The 19,853-nt window shown below is 48.2% G+C and overlaps 1 protein-coding gene across 1 annotated transcript; it reads left to right on the top strand.

Moving 5' to 3' along the window:
- Positions 1-382: 382 nt before the first annotated feature.
- Lgals4 (galectin 4) lies at positions 383-11,409 on the top strand. The gene is made up of 10 exons (XM_008853927.2): positions 383-602; positions 882-970; positions 2,504-2,708; positions 7,197-7,331; positions 9,545-9,571; positions 9,722-9,760; positions 9,939-9,968; positions 10,457-10,545; positions 10,844-11,006; positions 11,081-11,409. The coding sequence occupies exons 1-10, from the start codon at positions 558-560 to the stop codon at positions 11,225-11,227; spliced, it is 969 nt and encodes a 322-aa protein (XP_008852149.1). The 5' UTR covers positions 383-557; the 3' UTR covers positions 11,228-11,409.
- The last annotated feature ends 8,444 nt before the right edge of the window (positions 11,410-19,853 follow it).

Genomic DNA, 19,853 nt, shown 5'->3' with positions numbered 1-19,853 from the left:
CTGGCTGGGGTTGTTGTCAAGGACTTATTTCACCCATTTTACATATGGGTAAATTGAGAGGGGGATAATGGCACAGGATCACACAGCGGGGAAGTGGACATGGTAGGATTGGAACCCAGAACCTGTGGCCCTATCTGTGTGTGCTGTAAGCCCCTGTGCATATAATGCTTGGGGTCAGGAGGTGCAGGGCATACTGCACCTTCTTGCTCCCCTGCTTCCACTGGCCACCTGTCTAGCCACTCCTGTGGCCCAGCCCTGCCCTGCCCACCTGCTCTCACCCTCCCTCTGCCAACACTCCTTGGGGCAGGGTTTTATGGTTCTGATAAGGCCTTGAAAGAACAAAGTCCAGGAGTACTTCCTCTTTGTGGGAGGACCTGGGAGGGTCTACATCCTTGCTGGACAGGAGACTAGGGTGTGCCCTCAGGATCCCTAGCAGAGGGACCTCACCAACCCTCCCTGGGCAGCCACTCCCCTCCTATAAGGACCACCTGCACTTGCCACCATTTCCTACTCCTGCAGGCTTCTCTCAGGACGAACTACCTACCCAGTCTTTCAAGATGGCCTTTGTCCCTGCACCAGGCTACCAGCCCACCTACAACCCGGTGAGATACCTGCATGAGCCCACCACCCCAGGCCCACTTCCCAAACTCCCAGTTTTTTTTTTTTTTTTTTTTTTTTTTTTCTTTTTGCTATGCTGGGGCAGTGAAGGTCAAACCCTAGACCTTGTACACGCTAGGCAAGTGTTCTACTACTGAACTACATTTGCAGGCCCACATCCCTAGTTTCATCTCCCCTGTTTAAAGGTCTGGGGGACTTTGGGGTGAGGAGAAAGCTATAAAGGGCAGACAGCCTCTAAGGCTCCTCACTGGCCCCTTCTTCAGACTCTGCCCTACAACAGGCCCATTCCAGGGGGCCTCAACATCGGAATGTCTGTATACATCCAAGGAGTGGCCAAAGAGAAGATGAGAAGGTGAGAAATGCCCCTGCTCACTCCAGGGAGGGGCCTTCTTCCTCTCACCCTGTGCCAGGTACAGCTTGGAGCATGCTGGGACTAGGGTGCTCATTGGCATGTGGGTCATAGCCTGTGGAGACAGAAAGAAACAGGGAGACCCCAACCTGGGGGGGAAGAAGAGATGGAAGGCCAGTAGAGTAAGGGGCTGAGTGGACAGGAGAGGTCAGGGGAGGGGTGGCCAAGAAAGGTGGCCATAGAATTGGGACAATGCCTTGGAAATCACAGATTTGAGAATGTGACTCCAGAGAACAAGCTCAGAGCATGCTCCAAGTTTGAACCCCCAGGTCGGCCACTCAGCAGCCATGTGACCTTGAGAGCTGCTGTACCTCTCTGGGCTTCAGCTTCCCAACTGTAAAATGGAACGATTGTCCAGATTTGCCATGCAAAAGAGAGTGATTGCTTCTTCTAGGGCCCGATATAGTGATGATAGGTGAACTGACCTGAGATTTTTTTTTTTGTCTTTTTGGGGTGTGTGTGTGTGTGTGTGTGTGTGTGTGTGTGTGTGCATGTGCATGCACATATGTGCCCATGTGTGGCTGTACCATTCCTCAAGCACCATTCACCTGTGTGTGTGCTTGTGTTTGTACATTTGTGTGCATGTGGAGAACAGAGGACAACTAAGGGTGTCCTTCATCAGTGACTGTCCATCTTGTTTTTTGAGACAGACTCTCACTAGGACCTGGAGATTGTTGATTAAGCTAGGCTGGCCAGTGAGCCTGAGGCCCAGCTTTTTCCATGGGTTCTAGAGTTGAACTCAGGTCCTCATGTTACACAGCAACTACTTTACTGGCTGAGATATCTTCTCAGTCCCCCAATGCCTTCCTTCCTTCCTTTATTTCTTTCTTGACAGCATCTCACTATGTAGCCTTGGCTGGCCTGGAATTCAGAACTCGCTATGCAGACTAGGCTGGCCTTGAACTCACACAAATCCACCTGCCTCTGTCTCCCAAGTCCTGGATTAAAGGCGTGCACCCTGATGCCCTGCCAATTCTTCCTTCTTTATTCAGCATTTCCTCCTTATTAAGCCACATCCTGCCGGTGCTAGGAACAGAGCAGTGACCAGGACTAAGAGCCGTGTCCTCGGGAATCCATGCTGTAATCCCAGCACTCAGGAGCTGAGGCAGAGTATCACAAGTTAAAGGCCAACCTACTACAAAGAGAGGCCCTGCCCTGCCTTGTGCATCCCCCTGCACCCCCCAAGAAAAAGGAAGGAAAAAGAAAAGCTAAAAGAAAGAGAAGGGGTCAATTAACCCTGGTCCTCGGAAGAGATGGAAGAGACGGGAGGAAGGGGTTGAGAAAGAGAAATAGAGAGGAGAGGGTGGTCACAGGACTCTGCTTCCTGAAACTACAGGCCACATCATCCCTCCTTCCTGGGTCAATGGTGCTGATACCTGGGCAGGGTGATACCTGCGCAGGATGGGGTCAGGGCTTCCTACAGGAGGCCCCACGCACTGGCAGATAGTGTCTATACCAGCCCTAACATCCCACCAGGTTCCATGTGAACTTCGCGGTGGGGCAGGACGAGGGGGCAGATGTCGCCTTCCACTTCAATCCCCGCTTTGATGGTTGGGACAAGGTGGTCTTCAACACCAAGCAAGGTGGACAGTGGGGTGAAGAAGAGAAGAAGAGGAGCATGCCCTTCAACAAAGGCACACACTTCGAGCTGGTATTCATGGTCCTGGCTGAGCACTACAAGGTCTGAGACCTCCTTCTTGCAGTCCTTCCTCCCTGCGGTCCTCCCTCCCTGCGGTCCTCCCCCCTGCGGTCCTCCCCCGTGCGGTCCTCCCTCCCTGCGGTCCTCCCTCCCTGCGGTCCTCCTCCCTGTCTGATCAAAACCCTGAGCACACAAAGGAAAACCCAGAGCACAAAGAACCAGTGCCTGCTAGGCCTTTCAAGCATAGTCCTTCAATACCCGTACTCTTCCTGCTCTTCCCATGCTGTTCACCAGCAGATCCCAGTTGTGACCTCATTGTATTCACCAGTATTGCCATGTTTTAATTGGATTTGATTTTTATTTATTTATTATTTATTTATTTATTTATTTATTTATTTATTTATTGGGGGGTCCAATACCATGGCACACATTCGAAGGTCAGAGGACAGTTTGTGGGAGTTCTCTTCCCACAATTCTCTTCCTCTACCGCATGTGTCCTAGGGTTCAATCTCAGGGTCAGGCTTGACAGCAAGAATCTGCCTGCCTCTGCCTTCCAAGTGCTGAGATTAAAGGTGTGCACCACCAAAAGATTTTATTTAGCTGGGCGTGGTGGCACATATCTTTAATCCCAGCACTTGGGAGGCAGAGGCAGGTGGATCTCTGTGAGTTCAAGGCCTTGTTAGTGAGTTCCGGGACAGCCTGGGCTACAGGGAGACCCTGTCTCACAAAGGACCAAGAAGAATGATAAGCCTTCTGCTGATGTTCCCAAGTAGCTGACGCTCTGAATATTTGCTCACAAGCTTCTCCTACCATTTCATCTATCGATAAAATATACCGAACGTTTATAGCTCGGTATTCTTCCAAGAACTTTAGTGTTCTTGCAGAAGACCCGGGTTCGAATCCCAGCACCCACATGGCAGCTAACAACTGTTCATGACTCCAGTTCCAGGGGATCAGACAGCCCCTTCTGTCCTCCATGGGCATTGCACAACACGGGTGCACTTACTTACATGCAGGCAATATACACATACACATAAAAATAATAAATAAGGGGGCTGGACAGATGGCTCAGCAGTTAAGAGCACTGACTGCTTTTGCAGAGGACCCAGGTTCGATTCCCAGCACCCACATGGCAGCTACGAACCGTCTTTAACTCCAGTTTCAGGGGAATCCGAAGCCCTCTTCTGACCTCCACGGCATTGCACGACACGGGTGCACTCACATACATGCAGGCACTACACTCATACATATAAAATAAAAATAACAAAATATTTTTAAAAGTAATAAATAAAATATTTTTTTAAAGATTGTATTTATGGGCCTGTGGAGGAAAATATATTTATTTTTTAAATTAATTAATTTTTATTTTATGTGTATGAGTGTTTTGCCTGCATGTATGTAAGGGCACTTGTGCATGCGTTGCCTGTGGAGGTCAGAAAAGGGCATTGGATCCCTTGGAAATGGAGTTAAGGAAGGTTGTTAGCCACCATGGAGGGTGCCAGGAACCAAATCCAAGTCCTCTGCAAGAGCATCCAGTGCTCTTAACCACTGAGTCATCTCTCCAGTCTTATTTAATTAATTTTTGAGAGAGGGTCTCACTATGTAGCTATGGCTGGCCTGGAACATGAACTCAGTTCTTGGGAGGCAGAAACAGTCGGATCTCTCTATATAAGTTCAAGGCCAGCGTGGTGTACATAATTAGTTCCAGGCCAGCTGGGGCCACAGGGAGAGCCTGTCTCACAAAAAAACAAAACAATTTAAAAAAAAAAAAAAAAAAAAAAAAAAAAAAAAAAAAAAACAAAGAAAAAAACCAAAAAGCATAGCCACAAGCTATTCTCATACCTAGCAAGGAACTGTTCTTTAAAGTCCCAACACCCCCTGTCCTGTGGCAGTCATTTCTTTGATGCCATGTGTTTGCTTTTTTTGGGTCTCATGTTTCTTAAATTCTAGAATTTGCTATGTGGCTAAGAATGACCTTGAACTTGTTTGTTTGTTCACTATGTACTCCTGGCTGGCCTAGAACTCACTATGTAGATCATGCTGCCTTAGAACTTACAGATCTGCCTGCCTCTGCCTCCCAAGTGCTGGGATTAAAGGCGTGTGCCACCCAACGCAGAAACTTTGAACTTCCTGATCCTCCTTCCTCTACCTCCCGAGTGCCTGAATTCCAGACATGTAACCACCACACCCAATGTGTGTGGTACTGGGGATCAAAGCCAGGGCTAGGTGCATGCTAGGCAAGCATTCTACCAAATGCGATTTATTTATTTATTCATTTATTTATTATTTATTCATTGTGTGTTTATGTGTGTGCAAGCCTCTGCACACATGTGGAGGTCAAAGGGGAACTTGCAGAAGTTGGTTCTCTCCTTTCATCATATGGGTCCTAGGAGGTGAACTCCGGTCATCAGGCAAATGCCTTTATCTATTAAAGCATCTCACCAGTCCTTTTTTTTTTTTTTTTTTGTCTTTTTGAGACAGGGTCTTCCTGTAGCCCCAGCTGCCCTGGATCTCACTATGTAGACCAGGCTGGCCTTGAATTCACAGAGATCCGCCTGCCTCTGCCTCCCGAGTGCTGGGACTAAGGGCATGTGCCACCACATTTGGCTTCCTCCAGTCCTTTTTAAAAACTCTTTAAATTTTAGCATGGAGTCTCACTAATTTTCCCAAAATGTTCTAAACTAGATATTCTCCTGCCTCAACCTGCTGAGTAATGGGATTACAAGTATGCCCCACCACGTCCTGCTTGAGGATCCCACGTTGATGTCCTGCTCAGCATTCAGCACGTGGGAAGCTCTCAGTCCCATAGGGCTGGCTCCTGATCCATTTCTGTCATGTGTGCAATGATCAGACACTTGATGACATAAAGTGCACACAGCTGTGGAGGCAGCTGGGCTCCAGGACAGTGCCATAGCCTCTGACATGCCTGACTGGGTTGTCCACCCTCTTGAAAAAGTCACAGATGAGCCAGGCATGGTGGCACACACCTTCAGTCCCAGCATTAATTGGGAGGCAGAGGCAGGCAGATCAGGTCAGCCTGGTCTACGTAGTGAGTTCCAATCCCACACCACTACAGGGAGACCCTGTCTCAAAAATACCACCCCCACCAACAACAACAATGAGCAAATGCACATTTCACAGAAAGTTCCAGACAAAGGCTCAGAAAGGTAGAGTGACTTACCTGAGGTCACACAACCCAGACAGTGTCCAACCTAGACCTTAAACCCAATTCATTTGGTACTAATACAGGCCCCCAGGGCTTGATTCTCTGACTTTCATAGACTAAATTTTCCATTCAGACTGCAGCTTGACCTCTGGTCTATATAGATCCTAAAGTTCCTAACTGTGAGGCTCTCCCAGCACCTAGCAAAGGCTTTGGAGATCCCTTGGGACTTGGGAGATAACTCATTCAGTAATGTGCTTGCTATGCTTCAGTTCAAGCCTTAGCAACCACATAAAGAACAAGGTATGGCCAAGCATGGTGGTGCACACCTTTAATCCCAGCACTCAGGAGGCAGAGGCAGGTGGATCTCTGTGAGTTCGAGGCCAGCCTGGTCTACATAGGATAGGGAATTCTAGGCCAGCGGGGGCTACAGGAAGACCCTGTTTCAAAAAAGACCAAAAAACAAAAACAAAGAAACAGCCAGGTGTGTTGGTGGCCCATGCTTGTAATTCCAGAGAATCCCTGGGGCTCACTGGGTAGTTAGCCTAGCCTACTTGTCAGCCACTAGCTTTAGTGGGAGACCTTTCTCTCAAAAAACAGAGTCGGTGGGGCTGGAGCGATGGCTCAGCGGTTAAGAGTGCTGGCTGTTCTTACAGAGGACCTGGGTTTGCTTTCCAGCACACATGGTGGCTAACAACCATCCCTAACTCCAGTCCCAGGGGATCCAATGCCCTCTTCTGCAGGCATTGTGTGCAAAGGTAAACTTATATACATGCAGGAAAAACACTCATTCACATAAAAATAAATATATTTTTTAAAAAGTCACAAAGTTGGAGACTGGGCATGGTGGCTCACACCTGTAATCCCAGCACTCAGGAGGCAGAGGCAGGTGAATCTCTGTGATCGAGGCCAGCCTGATCTACATCGTGAAATTCAGGCCAGCTGAGACTACAGGGAGACCTTGTCTCCAAACACACACACACACACACACACACACATACACGAGCTTTTTTTTTTTGTCATTTTGAGACAGGGTCTCCCTGTAGCCACAGCTGGCCTGGAACTCACTATGTAGACCAGGATGGCCTTGAATTCAGAGATTCACCTGCCTCTGCCTCCCAAATGCTGGGATTAAAGGTGTGCGCCACCACACCCAGTGAACATAATTTTTTTAAGTGGATGAATGGCACCTGAGGGGCAATACCCGTGGTTGACCTCTAGCTTCCACATGCATGTGCACATATATGTACCCCACCCGCACACATATGAACGTACACTACACACAAAATAAATAAGATCCCATTTGTACCTTCCCACAGTCCCTTGGAGAGGGAGCTGATGTTGAACACCTTCTCTTTGTCTTCTAGGTGGTGGTAAATGGAAACCCCTTCTATGAATTCAAGCACCGGCTGCCACTACAGATGGTCACCCACCTGCAAGTGGATGGGGACTTGGAGCTTCAATCAATCAACTTCCTCGGAGGCCAGCCTCCTGCATATCCAGTACGGGATGCCCTTCATGTGCCTCCTTAATCCATTCTCACATTCATTTTTGTCTATGTACCTATTCCATGACAGTCCCTTTTCAGGGTGGGACTAGGGACCCTGTGGTGATCAAGACAGTCCACCAGGAAGATGGACACATTACCAGGCAGGGATGGTTCCCATGCTCAACCAGGACAAGGACACTCTGGTTGGTTTTGTGGTCTGGGATAGCATGGTGTTTTGAGAGTCTGAGAAAGGATTTGACCTAGTCATGGGTCAAGAAGGGCTTCAGGAAGCTGGAAAAATGGTTCAGAGGTTAAAGGCACTTACTGCTGTTGCAGAGGACCTAGGTTCAGTTCCAGATCCAGGGAATTTGATGCCCTATTCTGGTCTCCACCAGGCACTGCACACACAGTATACATACAGGCATACAGATAAACACACATACATACATACATATATACATACATACATACATAGACACAGAAAAATAAATAGATAAATAAAAGGACTTTCAGGAGGAAGAGGTGTGTAAACTGAGTCAGAAAGTGAAGATAAGGAAAGAATAGCAGATAAGAAGAATTCAGGACTTGCTGGGCATGATGATGCAAGTCTGTAATCCCAGCACTTGGGAGGTGGAGGGAGGCGGATCTCTGTGAGTTCCAGGCCAGCCTTGTCTACAAAGTAAGTTCCAGGCCAGCTTGGGCTACAGGGAGACCCTGTCTCAAAAAGACAAAAAAAATTATAAAAAGAAGAAGAATTCAGGACTAACAAACAAATTCAGGACAGGTTGTCTAACCATTAGTCTCCCAGGAAACGTAAAATCACAACAAGTCACCATTACATGCCCATCAGAACATTAATAGAAAAAATGCAACACTACAATGCCAAGTGTCATGTCTGCAGGCATGTGGATCAACCAGCGGGTAAATAACCAGTAAAGCTAAGTCTGAAAGCTGAGTAAACATGTGCCACATTGGCCTAGAAGCTCTAGACCTACATGTACAACCCATAAAGTCTCCACAGCAATACACAGCACACCACTTCCAAAACGAAAGTTGAAGGGTGGCTCATTGATAGAGCCCTGCCTAGAATCCCCCAGTGAGGGGCTGGGGTGTGGTTCAGTGTAGATCACCTGCCTAGAATCCCCCAGTGATGGGCTGGGAACGTGGCTCAGTGGTAGAGCACCTGCCTAGAATCCCCCAGTGAGGAGCTGGGGTGTGGCTCAGTGGTAGAGCACCTGCCTAGAATCCCCCAGTGATGGGCTGGGAACATGGCTCAGTGGTAGAACACCTGCCTAGAATCCACTAGTGAGGGGCTGGAGGTGTTGGCTCAGTGGTAGAGTGCCTTTCTAGAATTCCCCAGCAAGGGGCTGGGATGTAGTTGAGCCCTAGAAAGCTCCCTGGGTTCTCTCCCGAGTATCAACCAACTACCTAACAAAAGCCTCAAAGTAAAAACTACCAGCCTGTTCTTCAACAGGTAAGTGAGTAAAAATGAGTTCATTACCCAGTAGAAAGAAGAAACAATTTACAGCCACACATAGCACCAGGGGCCCTGACATCAAAGATCGAGTCTAGCCAGGCATGGTGGCTCCTTCCTGTAATCCCAGGACTCTGGAGGCTGAGACAGGAAATTCCCTACAAGTTCAAGGCCAGCCTGGGTTATAGTTCAAGACCCTGGGGTCTGTGTGTTTTGTGTCTGTGTGTCTGTGTGTCGGTGAGAGAGGTAGAAACAGAGAGGGAGACTGAGGCATCGAGACTGGAAGAGATGTGAACAAACACGTCAAGAGAGCCTGGTAGAGGCAGGACCTCGGGCTGTCTCCCAGGCCTCCTACTGGTCCTAGGACTGTACATATGGAACTGGGGTCATTATTAGGTAGAGATAGGATGACAGGACATTAGAAATCTTGGGAGTCTGGGAAGACATACCAAGACCCCCACTTGCTTCCTGGATTTTACCTTCTGGCTAGCTCCCAGGCTTGCAGGTGAATGAGGGGCCTGGGATAGCAGAAAGTCAGCAAAGGGGTGGGGAAGAGACAACGAACAGAATTTTCTAGACATTGTCTTACAGCATGCTGAGACTCTGGCAGTTCCTAAATACAGCAGCACCTCCCCGTGTGCCAAAGATCCCCTGCATGGTGTGGGGGCTTCCCCGGGGTACACACCCTTAACACCTTCCAGTCTAGAATTAGAGACCGGGACCATGACCTCCTTCTCTCTGTGTGCCCACAGGGACCCATGAATGCACCATCTTATCCTGTAAGTACCTGCTGGTGTGTGTGTGTGTGTGTGTGTGATGGTTTTTCCCAGTGCTTAATGGCAGAGGAGGTCTTGGGACAGTCAGAGGATTCCCCTCCCCCTATACACATGTCATCACCACTCTTGTCTTCTGTCTGTCCACCCTTGTAGAGGCCTGGATACAACCCTCAACAGATGAACAGCCTGCCTGTAAGTGGGAGGGCCTTGTGGGCATGTTTCAGGGATGGGGAGTGGAATCAACTGGGATGGAGGGAGGGGCTGAGCCCAGCTGGTCTAACTGGGCACCTGGGAAAATGCCTGTAAGAAGTAGGTCTGGCCAAATATCTGCCAATTATTGTAGAATTATATCTCCTTTTTCACTTCACAGATCATGGGAGGACCTCCAACCTTCAATCCGGTATAGTGTCTTGGGAGTTTAGGGCTCTCTGGGGGGCAGAGGGGAAGCTGGGAATGTTTTTTGGGGCTTTTTTGTTGTTGTTTTTGTTTTGTTTTGTTTTTTGGTCTTTTTGAGACAGGGTCTCCCTGTAGCCCCTGGGCTGGAACTCTCTATGTAGACCAGGCTGGCCTCGAACTCACAGAGATTCGCCTGCCTCTGCCTCCTGAGTGCTGGGATTAAAGGCGTGGGCCACCACTCGAGGCTGGGAAGCTGGGAATCTTGTGGCGAGAGTGCTGATCTGTGGGGAGCCCGGAAAGGGTGGATAGCATATGGGCTGGGGGCATTTGGGGTGGGAGGTGAGGAGAAGGTGCAGTTGGTAGTCAGGGTTGGGGAGGGGACATGGTTGGAGACAGTTCACAGGAGGAATGCTGCCTGTCTGTAACAGTGTAGTCCTCTCCCGGGCTTCTCTAATTGGACACTGGGTACGGCTTCATATTCTTTTCCTACAGCCTGTGCCATATACAGGGAAACTGCATGGGGGGCTTACAGCCCGAAGAACCATCATAATCAAGGGTTTTGTACTTCCCACAGCCAAGAGGTACAGTACCTAGATGAAGATGAAGCCCTCCACCTCCTCCCTCTGACCAGGGGGTCAGACCCTAGCCTTCCTCCCTCATACCCAGTGGGCCAGACTCCAGCCTTCCTCCCTCAGACTCAGTGGAACAGAGCCCTAGCCCTCTTCTCTCAGACCCAGTGGGCCAGACCCCAGCCCTCCTTCTTTAGACCCAGTGGACCAGATCCCCAGGCCTCCTCCTCCCAGGGGGCCAGACCTCCCAGTCCTCCTTCTTTGGAAATCCAAGTACCAGACCCCATTTGACATCCCCGTTTGTCCTCAGATTAATGATCAACTTCAAGGTGGGGTCCTCCGGGGACATAGCTCTTCACATTAACCCCCGCATGGGGGAGGGTGTGGTTCGGAACAGCTTTCTAAACCGCGCATGGGGCTCAGAAGAGAAGAATATCTCCTACAACCCGTTTCGCCCTGGACAGTTCTTTGATGTGAGTCTGGGGTCCCCTTCTCACCCCCTACAGACTTCTGTCTGTCTGGGTCTCACACTGCCCTTCTTCCGTAGCTGTCCATCCGCTGTGGCATGGATCGATTCAAGATTTTTGCCAATGGCCAGCACCTGTTTGACTACTCCCATCGCTTCCCAGCCTTCCATTTGGTGGACACGCTAGAGATCACAGGTGACCTCACCTTGTCCTATGTTCAGATTTGAGCTGTTCCTGGGAAAACAGAAAGGTCTCCGAGTTCCATCTACGCCTCTAATACAATGTCTGAGGGGTCTCTTGCGTGACTGTGACTCCTTCACCTCCCTCAGGGCCCCTCCCACCCTGGCTTCCATCCTGCAGTCTTGTTCTTCTGGCCAGTCTCCTGCCCATCTTCCCTCCCACTGTAATAAATGTAGGTACGTCAAGCCCTGGCTTCATGTGTACCAACCCGATCACTCCTTACATCAGATTCCAAGAGGGTGGAACTGTTGTTAGAATTTGTCAATAACAGATGAGGAAACAGGCAGGGAAGAAAAAAAATGAAAGAAAAAGTTGGGCAGCTGGTTGGGGGGGCAGAGACATGGGATGGCACATTTATCCTAGCACTTGGGAGGTAGAGGAAGAGGGATCAGATATACAAAGTCTAAGGCCAACCAGATCTCATAGGTAAAGGCCTAGGGACCTAAGTTTGAACCCTGGAACCCACATAAAGTTGGAAAGAAAGAATCGACCCCACAGGGTTGCCCTCTGACCTCTACAGGTATGTAGAGGCACATGCAACCACACACACACACACACACACACACACACACACACACTAATAATAAATAAATAAAATTCTAAAGAAAGAAATTCAAAGTCATCTTCTGCTACATAGCAAGTTTGAGGCCAGCCTAGGCTACATGAGATCCTGTCTCAAAAAAAAAAAAAAAGGAAGAAGGAAGGAGAGAGAGCAAAGCGAATTGCCAAGCTGGGTGTGCTAGCACAGGCTTATAATTCCACCACTTGGGAGGCTGAGCAGAAGTTAGGGAAATTTAAGGTCAGCCTGTGCTACGTATCAAGACTGTCTTTGAAAAAAAAAAAAAAAGCTCGGTTTGGTTGATGACTAATGCCTACAATCCCAGAACTCATGAAACTGAAGCAGAAGAATGTACTGGCTTGGGAGGACAAAAGGGGCAGGGGAGATTACTTGGTCTGCAAAGGGCAGAGCCAGGAATCCAATGTGGCTACACAGCTGTTCTGGCTCCCTGTCACTCCATCCATCCATGCATCTAACTGCCCATCTTACCCATCTCAACTTCCATCACCTTCTCCCATGCCTGAAGCCAACCAAAAGCCCTTCCATCCACCCATCAGTCAAACATCCAAACATCCAGACACCCATCAACCCATCCACCAGTCTACAACCCTCCTCCAATCATTCATCCATGTACCCATGTATTCATCTCTAGCTCTTCAATCATCCTACCATTCATCCCAGTCCACTTAGCTCCATCAACCCAGATGTTTACATGTTCATTCAGCCAATTCATTCACCCAGTCCTACACCTAACCCCTAGCTATTTACAAAAAGACCCAGTGCTGCTGGGCATGGTGGCTCACACCTTTAAGCACAACACTTGAGAGGCAGAGGCAGGTGGATCTTTGTGAAATTGAAGCCAGCCTGGTCTACACAGCAAGTTTCAGGCCAGCTGGGGCTACAGGGAGAACCTGTCTCAAAAAAATCAAAAGAAGGCCAGGTATGGTGGCACATGCCTTTAATCCCAGCACTTGGGAGGCAAAGGCAGGCAGATGTCTGTGAGTTCAAGGCCAGCCTAGTCTACATATTGAGTTCCAGGCCTGCTGGGGCTACAGGGAGACCCTGTCTCAAAAAGGAAAAAAAAAAAATCAAAGAAAACCAGATAACAAACAAACAAAACAAAACACCCAATACTTAACTCTCCTTATAGCTAACTTCCTTCCTCTCCTTTTCCCCCTCCCCCTTTGTTTGACATGCAGTCTTGCTGTATAGATAGCACAGACTGGCCTGGAACTTACTATGTGGATCAAGTTTACCTAGAACTTTCAGTAATCCTCCTGCCTCTGCCTCCCAAATGCTGGGATTACAGGTATGCACAATCACACAGTATTCTGTATTTCTCTCTCTCTCTCTCTCTCTCTCTCTCTCTCTCTCTCTCTCTCATTGTGTTTAACACGGGATGCTGCTATGCAGCATACATTGGTCTTGAACTAAGACATGTAGTCCAGGCTGAAGTGGAATTTTTGAGACAGCATCTCTCTTTGAACCTGCAGTTTATTGGCTGGTCAGCAGGCTCCAAGGATCCTCCTGCCATTAGGATTGCAGGCACATGCCATTGCACCCAGCTTTTTACATGGTTACTGGGGATTTGAACTTAGGACTTTTATGTTTGTACAGCAATTACTTTACCTTACAAAGCCACTGTCCTAGCCCCTAGTTATCTGCTTTTATCCGTTGATTTGCCTCAAGCTGGCTATTCATTGCTAAATCCATTCATCTATCCAGTTAGCCATTCATCTACCCATCCACATATTTTCCCCTTCTTCATCTCTATCTCCTCCTCCTCCTCCTCCCCCCCTCCTCCTCCGTTTTAGGGTTAGAACCTGGGGCCTTGAGCCGCCTAGGCACTCTCCTGCTGTTTCATAGTTTTGATGATTGATTTATTAATGAAATGCACTAAGCAGTTTTCTGTCACATATATTCCACATATATTGCACATATTTTGCTCATTTCCCATTGTCGTTTGTATTTCAATATTATTTCATAAGGCTGAGGACATGTCTAAGTATTGGAGCACTTGCCTAGAATCCGTGAGGTCTTGGGTTCCATGTAGACCAGGCTGGCCTAGAAATCACTAAGATCTAAGATTTACTTGCCTCTGCCTCTATGTAGGAGCTGAGGACCAAATCCAGGTCTCTTCAAGAGCAGCCAGTGCTCTTAACCACTGAGCTATCTCTCCAGTCTCAACTTTTTTTGAAAAATTTAATTATTTTTTGGTCTTTTTTGAGACAGGGTCTCCCTGTAGCCCCAGCTGGCCTGGAACTCTCTGTGTAGACCACACTGGCCTTGAACTCACAGAGATCCACCTGCCTCTGCCTCCTGAGTGCTGAGATTAAAGGCGTGGGCCACCACACCCAACTTCCAACCTCAACATTTAAACCTTTTTGTTTGTTGTTTTGAGAGAGGATGTCATTCTACAGCTCAGGCTAGACTGGAACTAGTCTGGTAATTCTATTACCTCAGCAGCTCCTGAGTGCTAGGATTAGAAGTTTGAGTCACTATGCCCAGGTTTCTGCAGATTTTTTAAAAATTTATTTTTATGTTGTGTATATAAGTGTTATCCTTGCATGTATGTAAGTGAACCCGTGTCCTACAGTGCCCGAGGACAGAAGAGGACATCAGATCCTCTGTAACTGGAGTTACAGATGGTTGTTAGCTGCCATGTAGGTACTGAGATTTGAACCTGGGTCCTCTGCAAGGACAGCCAGTACTCTTAACAGCTAAGCTCTCTAGCCCCTGTTTCTTTCTTTAAGGACATTTTAGAGCTAGAGAGACAGCTCAGAGGTTAAGAGCACTTACTGCTCTTCAGAAGACCTGAATTTGATTCCCAGCCCCCATGTCAGGTGTTTCACATCCACTTGTAACTCCAGGTCAAGGAAGTCCGATGCCTCCACAGGCACCCACACTCACATGCACATTCCCACATGTAGACACACAGGTATACATAATTAATAATAATAATAAGGCTGACTGTGGTGGCACATGCCTTTAATCCCAGACTCAGAAGGTGGAGGCAGATGGATCTCTATGAGTTCGAGGCCAGCCTGGTCTACATAGAGAGTTCCAGGCCAGCTGGGGCTACAGAGTGCAACCTTGTCTCCAAAACTAAACAAACAAAACAAAACAAAAAACCTCAAAACTAATCTTACAAAATGATTTTATTTGTGTGTGTCTGTGGCTGCTGCCTCAGGCCAAAAAAGTGTCAAGAGTCTTCGGAGCTGGAGTTACAAGAGGTTGTCTGCGGGGAACCAAACTCTAGTTCTCTGCAAGAGCAGTAAGTGCTTTTAGCCACTGAGACATCTGTCTCTCCAGCCTCAGTGGTTTTAAGACAGGGCCTCACTATGCCTAAATCAGGTTGATCTTAAGTTGCAGCCATCCTCCTGCCTCTGCATCCTGAGTACCAGGGTTACAGACCTGCCTCACCACCCAACCCCTGACAGCTTCTAAATACTTGTAACAGACTAATAAATATACATGAACTCACTGAACACTGGGCCCTGGTGGAATCGGGGATTCCAGGCCTTCACCAGTCTCTTGTGGAAGGGGGTACTGTCATGACTGCCTTCTCCCAGTGCTCATGGGCCTGGCACTAGAATACACTGTCCAGAGGAGGGTGGCTGGTACCCAAAACATCGGATCCTAAAAGTACTACAGTCCGGGGATCTGGACCTCCTAATTCCACTGACACGAGAGATTCAAGAGAAACCAACCCCCCACCCCCCGCAGAGGCTACAAGGTGGCAATACGGGCTGCTGCCGCCAAGAGGGGTGCGAGACACGCTGCATTGAATGTAGGTGGAGAGCCTGGGGCTCATTCCGCCTGGGTGTGGCTCGGAAAAAATCTTTGGGGAACTTGGCCTTGAAGACACAAACTGCAGGCTGCAGTCGAGGTCCAGAGCAGCATCCTCACTGCTGGGTGCAGTGCAGGGTGTGGGACTCAGGGCCTCGGGTGATCCTGGTGTCCCTGGCTGTAGCCAGCAGTGAACTGCAGCGAGTCCTGCAGCCCCGAAGTCACCGCCTGTGGCCCGGGATTAAGACTTCAGGGCCTGTGCGGAAGGGGCGCGGTGGGGACCCCGTCCGGCCTCTATGGCCCGCACCCCTTGGCACATTACCTGCTGAAGCCATCACGTCTGTCCCGAGGATGCGCGAGCCACGACCTGTCCTCACACGGGGCGGGGCGTGTAGCTGGGTTTGGCCCAGAGGAACTCTCAGACACTCCCAGCAACTTGGACTACAGGATGGGAGGGATGAGATGGAGGAACAGGGGATCCTGGGGGCCCTGGGTATTTTAGACAATCTACCTGCGCAGGTTTAACCAATAGACAAGGGAATTTATTTTCTCTTTTTTTCAAAAGTACATGGTTTGTATCTGACTGGGGCCTGTAATCTCAGCACCTGGAAGATTGAGGGAGGAGGGTCGAGAGATCACCAGCCTGACTACAAGGTGGGGCTGTATCTCAACAATAACAAGGATGCTGGTGATCACTGATGAGCAAAAGTGGTTCCCAAAATTCACTCCAGAAGAGCAGTTCTACCTTCAGCTACAAGAAGACTTGATGGGGCTGGAGAGATGGCGCAGGGGTTAAGAACACTGGCTGCTCTTGCAGAGGACCGTATTCCGTTCCCAGCACCCACGTGGTGGACCACAACTGCCCCAAAACTCCAGTTCCAGGGAATCTGATACCCTCCTCTGACATCCACAGACACTGTACACCTGGATACACTTACATAGTGCACCCAAAACACTCATACACACAAAATAAAAATGAATAAATTAAAAATATTAAAAAAAATAAACTTGATGGGCTGGAGAGATGGCTCAGGGGTTTGTTTACTCCTCCAGACGACCTGAATTTGGTTCCTAGCGCCCTCATCATGAGGCTCACAACCACATCCTCTTCCTGACTCCACTGGGAGTGAGTTGCACTTATGTGTACATACACATATACACATAATTAAAAATGAAATAAACAATAGAGATTGGAGAGATGCCTCATCTGTTAAGAGTTACTTGTGGTCTTGCAGAGCACCTGGGCTTGGTTTCCAGCACCTACATGACAACTACCAAAGGTTTGTAACTCCAGTTCCAGGGCATCCAGTGCTCCCTTCTGGCCTCTGCAGGCATTGCACACATGTGGTACATTTACATACATGCAGACAAAACACTCATACACTTAAAATAAGAACCAAAATTGATAGTAAAAATAAATCTTTTTTTTTTTTCAAAGAGAGAACACATGCCTTTAATTCCAGCACTTGGGAGGCAGAGGCAAAATCTCTGAAAACTCGAGACCAGCCTTGTCTCCAAAGTGAGTTGCAGACCAGCTGGGGCTACAGGGAAACCCTGTCAAAATTTTTTTTTAAATTAAAAAAAACCAAAAAAGTAAAATAAATTTTAAAAGAGAGAGAAGGAAAAAAAAAGCAAACCTGCCTGGCACTATAAGGCTCCATTATTCCCCATTCGGAGCTCTCTCTCACCTTCTATGACCTTGGGAACACCTGTGAAGACCTTCTCCAAACCCACCTGCACATTGCCACCCATGTCTAAGAGGTGTGCCCACCTGCACCAGTAGTATCTGGTGGTGAAATGGTGGTAATTAGTTAGCATCACCAATGTTTGTCTGTTGGACAAGAGAGAGAGGATTGCTGGGATCAAGACCTTGGGAAATACTAACCTCGCTGAGCCTGTTTCCCCAGTGGAAAAATGGGACCAATGTCAATTGTAATAGAATCCAGTGAGCTCAGATCAACAGTGTTTCTCAAGTGTTAGCTGGCAGTCTCATTGTTATCACTGGGCATCCATTGCCCGCCATGGCAGGGTTGATTTAAAGTAGTGAACAATCTAGATGAGGAAAGGCCTCAGTGGCCTGTCCTTACTAGGACCGGATCCGTCCCCAAACTACTCCCCTGCCCCTGTGCTAGAGTCCTTGCCTAAAGTACACAGATGACAAGGGTTAAGATAGAGATGCTGGGCCAGGTGTGGTGACACATGCCTTTAATCCCAGCACACAGGAGGCAGAGGCAAGCTGATCTCTGTGAGTTCAAAGCCAGCCTGGACCTGGATCTTGCCCATGCCATGTCACACACCTTGAAATCACCTTCAGTGTCAATGAAGATTATTTGGAAGGGCTAACCACTTGGAAGCCCCTCACCTATACTCCCGTAGGTTACCCCAAGAAACTCGTTGGTTCACCAAGTCAGTTCTTCTATGGAATCATGTCTTTGGTCTGTCTTAGGTACCCTATCTAGGTGAGGAGACATTTATTCCTTCATGTCTCTCTAAGGAAACTCACACAACTGGAGCATTGTTGATGTTCAGACCCCAAAGTAAGGATGGACACGCGAATGCTTAATTCAAAGAGAGCTTAAGGGCCAGAGCCCTGAGTGTCCTTTTGCTTTTCCTTTTATTGGCCTTGCAAAACAATTAGTGTGAGAAGCAGAAGCACAGTATGTGACTTCTCACAGGACACATTTTTCCCAGCTATTATCTAGATACAAAGTCCTGCTATAGCTACTGACTATCTTCAAGGACATTCTGGGCTTTGGAATAACAAGTTCAAGATGAAGGGTGTTTTTAATATTTATTTTTTTATTTTATTTTATGTATACGAGTGCATTGCCTGCATGTATGTGAGTGCACCCGTGACATGCAATGCCGCGGAGGTCAGAAGAGGGCTTTGGATTCCCCTGGAACTGGAGTTAAGGACGGTTTGTAGCTGCCATGTGGGTTCTGGGAATCGAACCCCGGTCCTCTGCAAGAGCAGTCAGTGCTCTTAACCGCTGAGCCATCAGCCCCAAGATGAAGGTTGTTGGGTTGGTCAGTGTGCTGGCCGACACCTCCACACAGCTCCTTGTGTGCACAGAACTTCATGGCATTCCTCCAACTTGCTCTGTGACCTTCCAAAGCAGCTTGTCCAGTTAACTCTATGTTGCCCAATCTTTTCTCTTTATACTATTTGGTTCCCTTCAGAGCATGAAGAGGCACGGACAGAACCAAAGATGGGTTCAGGAGGAGTGGTTGCATGTCCCCTGCAATGTGTATTGAGGTATACAACCGAGGGTGATACATGCGAGGGTAGGGTATCCTCAGCGGAAACCCTGTCAGGCTATCTTTGCCCCTGTGGTATTGGATCATGTGTGTCTTTGCTGTAGTGGTAGTTGTGTGCACTGTGAGGTGGGTGCTAGGACATCTGTAGGGGGAATCCAGGGTGACTGTGTGTTCTGTATGGTATGGTGTGATGTTGTAGGAAAGATCAGGCAGGTCACCAAGAGTATACAGGAAATAGTTATTTTTATTTAGGCTGCATCCTGGTCCAGCAGACTCAAGCCTCAAAATCTGGACCCCAAAGGGAAGTAGCACATACCTTTTATACCTTGGGCATTGGGTTATAGTGAGAGGGAAATCTGCACATTGATTGGCTATCAGTACAGTCTCAAAATTAGGCAAATTATTATAAATTTAGAAAGAAAAAAAAATGCTAAGAAAAATCCTCTGTCTGAAAATCATTGCCAAAGCCCCCATCTGAGACAAACAGAATTAAGGAAGTTTCATCAGGACACAAAGCCAGTGGTTCTAGCTAGCTGTGAGCGTTCTAACCACAAACTTGCCAGCTGAATTTTTCTGACAGAGACAGAGGGAGAAAACAAGAATTAAAATCCTTATTTTCCTTAATATTTCATTAGGCTCTACATCAGTGGCATGTCTGCCTGATGAGCTGGGTCTGCCACGTGAGTGTGAGGACACCCTAAAAATGGTTGAAGGACTAGAGAATGCATGATAGTCCCAGAAAGTTAGCAAGCGCAGGGCAGGATTGTCATCTGGCTGTCACGACAGTTACATGGCCACTGCTGCATATAAGACTTTTAGAACAGTCTGAAAGGGCCGCTCAGAGGGAACTCACTTGTTTAAGGAAACAGTGGGAAAGGGACATGTGGCTAGTGTCCCCCACGCTGGATAAAAGTGAACTGGAGGGGCTTGACAGGTGGGTGTAGGGGGCACAAACAGAAAAGAGTACTGCTTAGATGGGTACTAAAGAGCCCTTCCCAGGATCCAAA

Source organism: Nannospalax galili, unplaced genomic scaffold (assembly GCF_000622305.1).
Source record: "Nannospalax galili isolate Female #2095 unplaced genomic scaffold, S.galili_v1.0 scaffold886, whole genome shotgun sequence".
Taxonomy (NCBI): Eukaryota; Metazoa; Chordata; class Mammalia; order Rodentia; family Spalacidae; genus Nannospalax; species Nannospalax galili.
Note: the sequence above shows the minus strand (reverse complement) of the source record. Positions and strands in the feature narration are given on the sequence as shown.

What these genes read in the sequence shown, in the direction of transcription:
- Lgals4 (XM_008853927.2), top strand. Translation starts at nt 558, where the DNA reads ATGGCCTTTGTCCCTGCACCAGGCTACCAGCCCACCTACAACCCG. An exon ending in ACCAGCCCACCTACAACCCG is followed by an intron (nt 603 to 881) that starts GTGAGATACCTG and finishes CCCCTTCTTCAG; the next exon opens with ACTCTGCCCTACAACAGGCC. An exon ending in GCCAGCCTCCTGCATATCCA is followed by an intron (nt 7,332 to 9,544) that starts GTACGGGATGCC and finishes GTGTGCCCACAG; the next exon opens with GGACCCATGAATGCACCATC.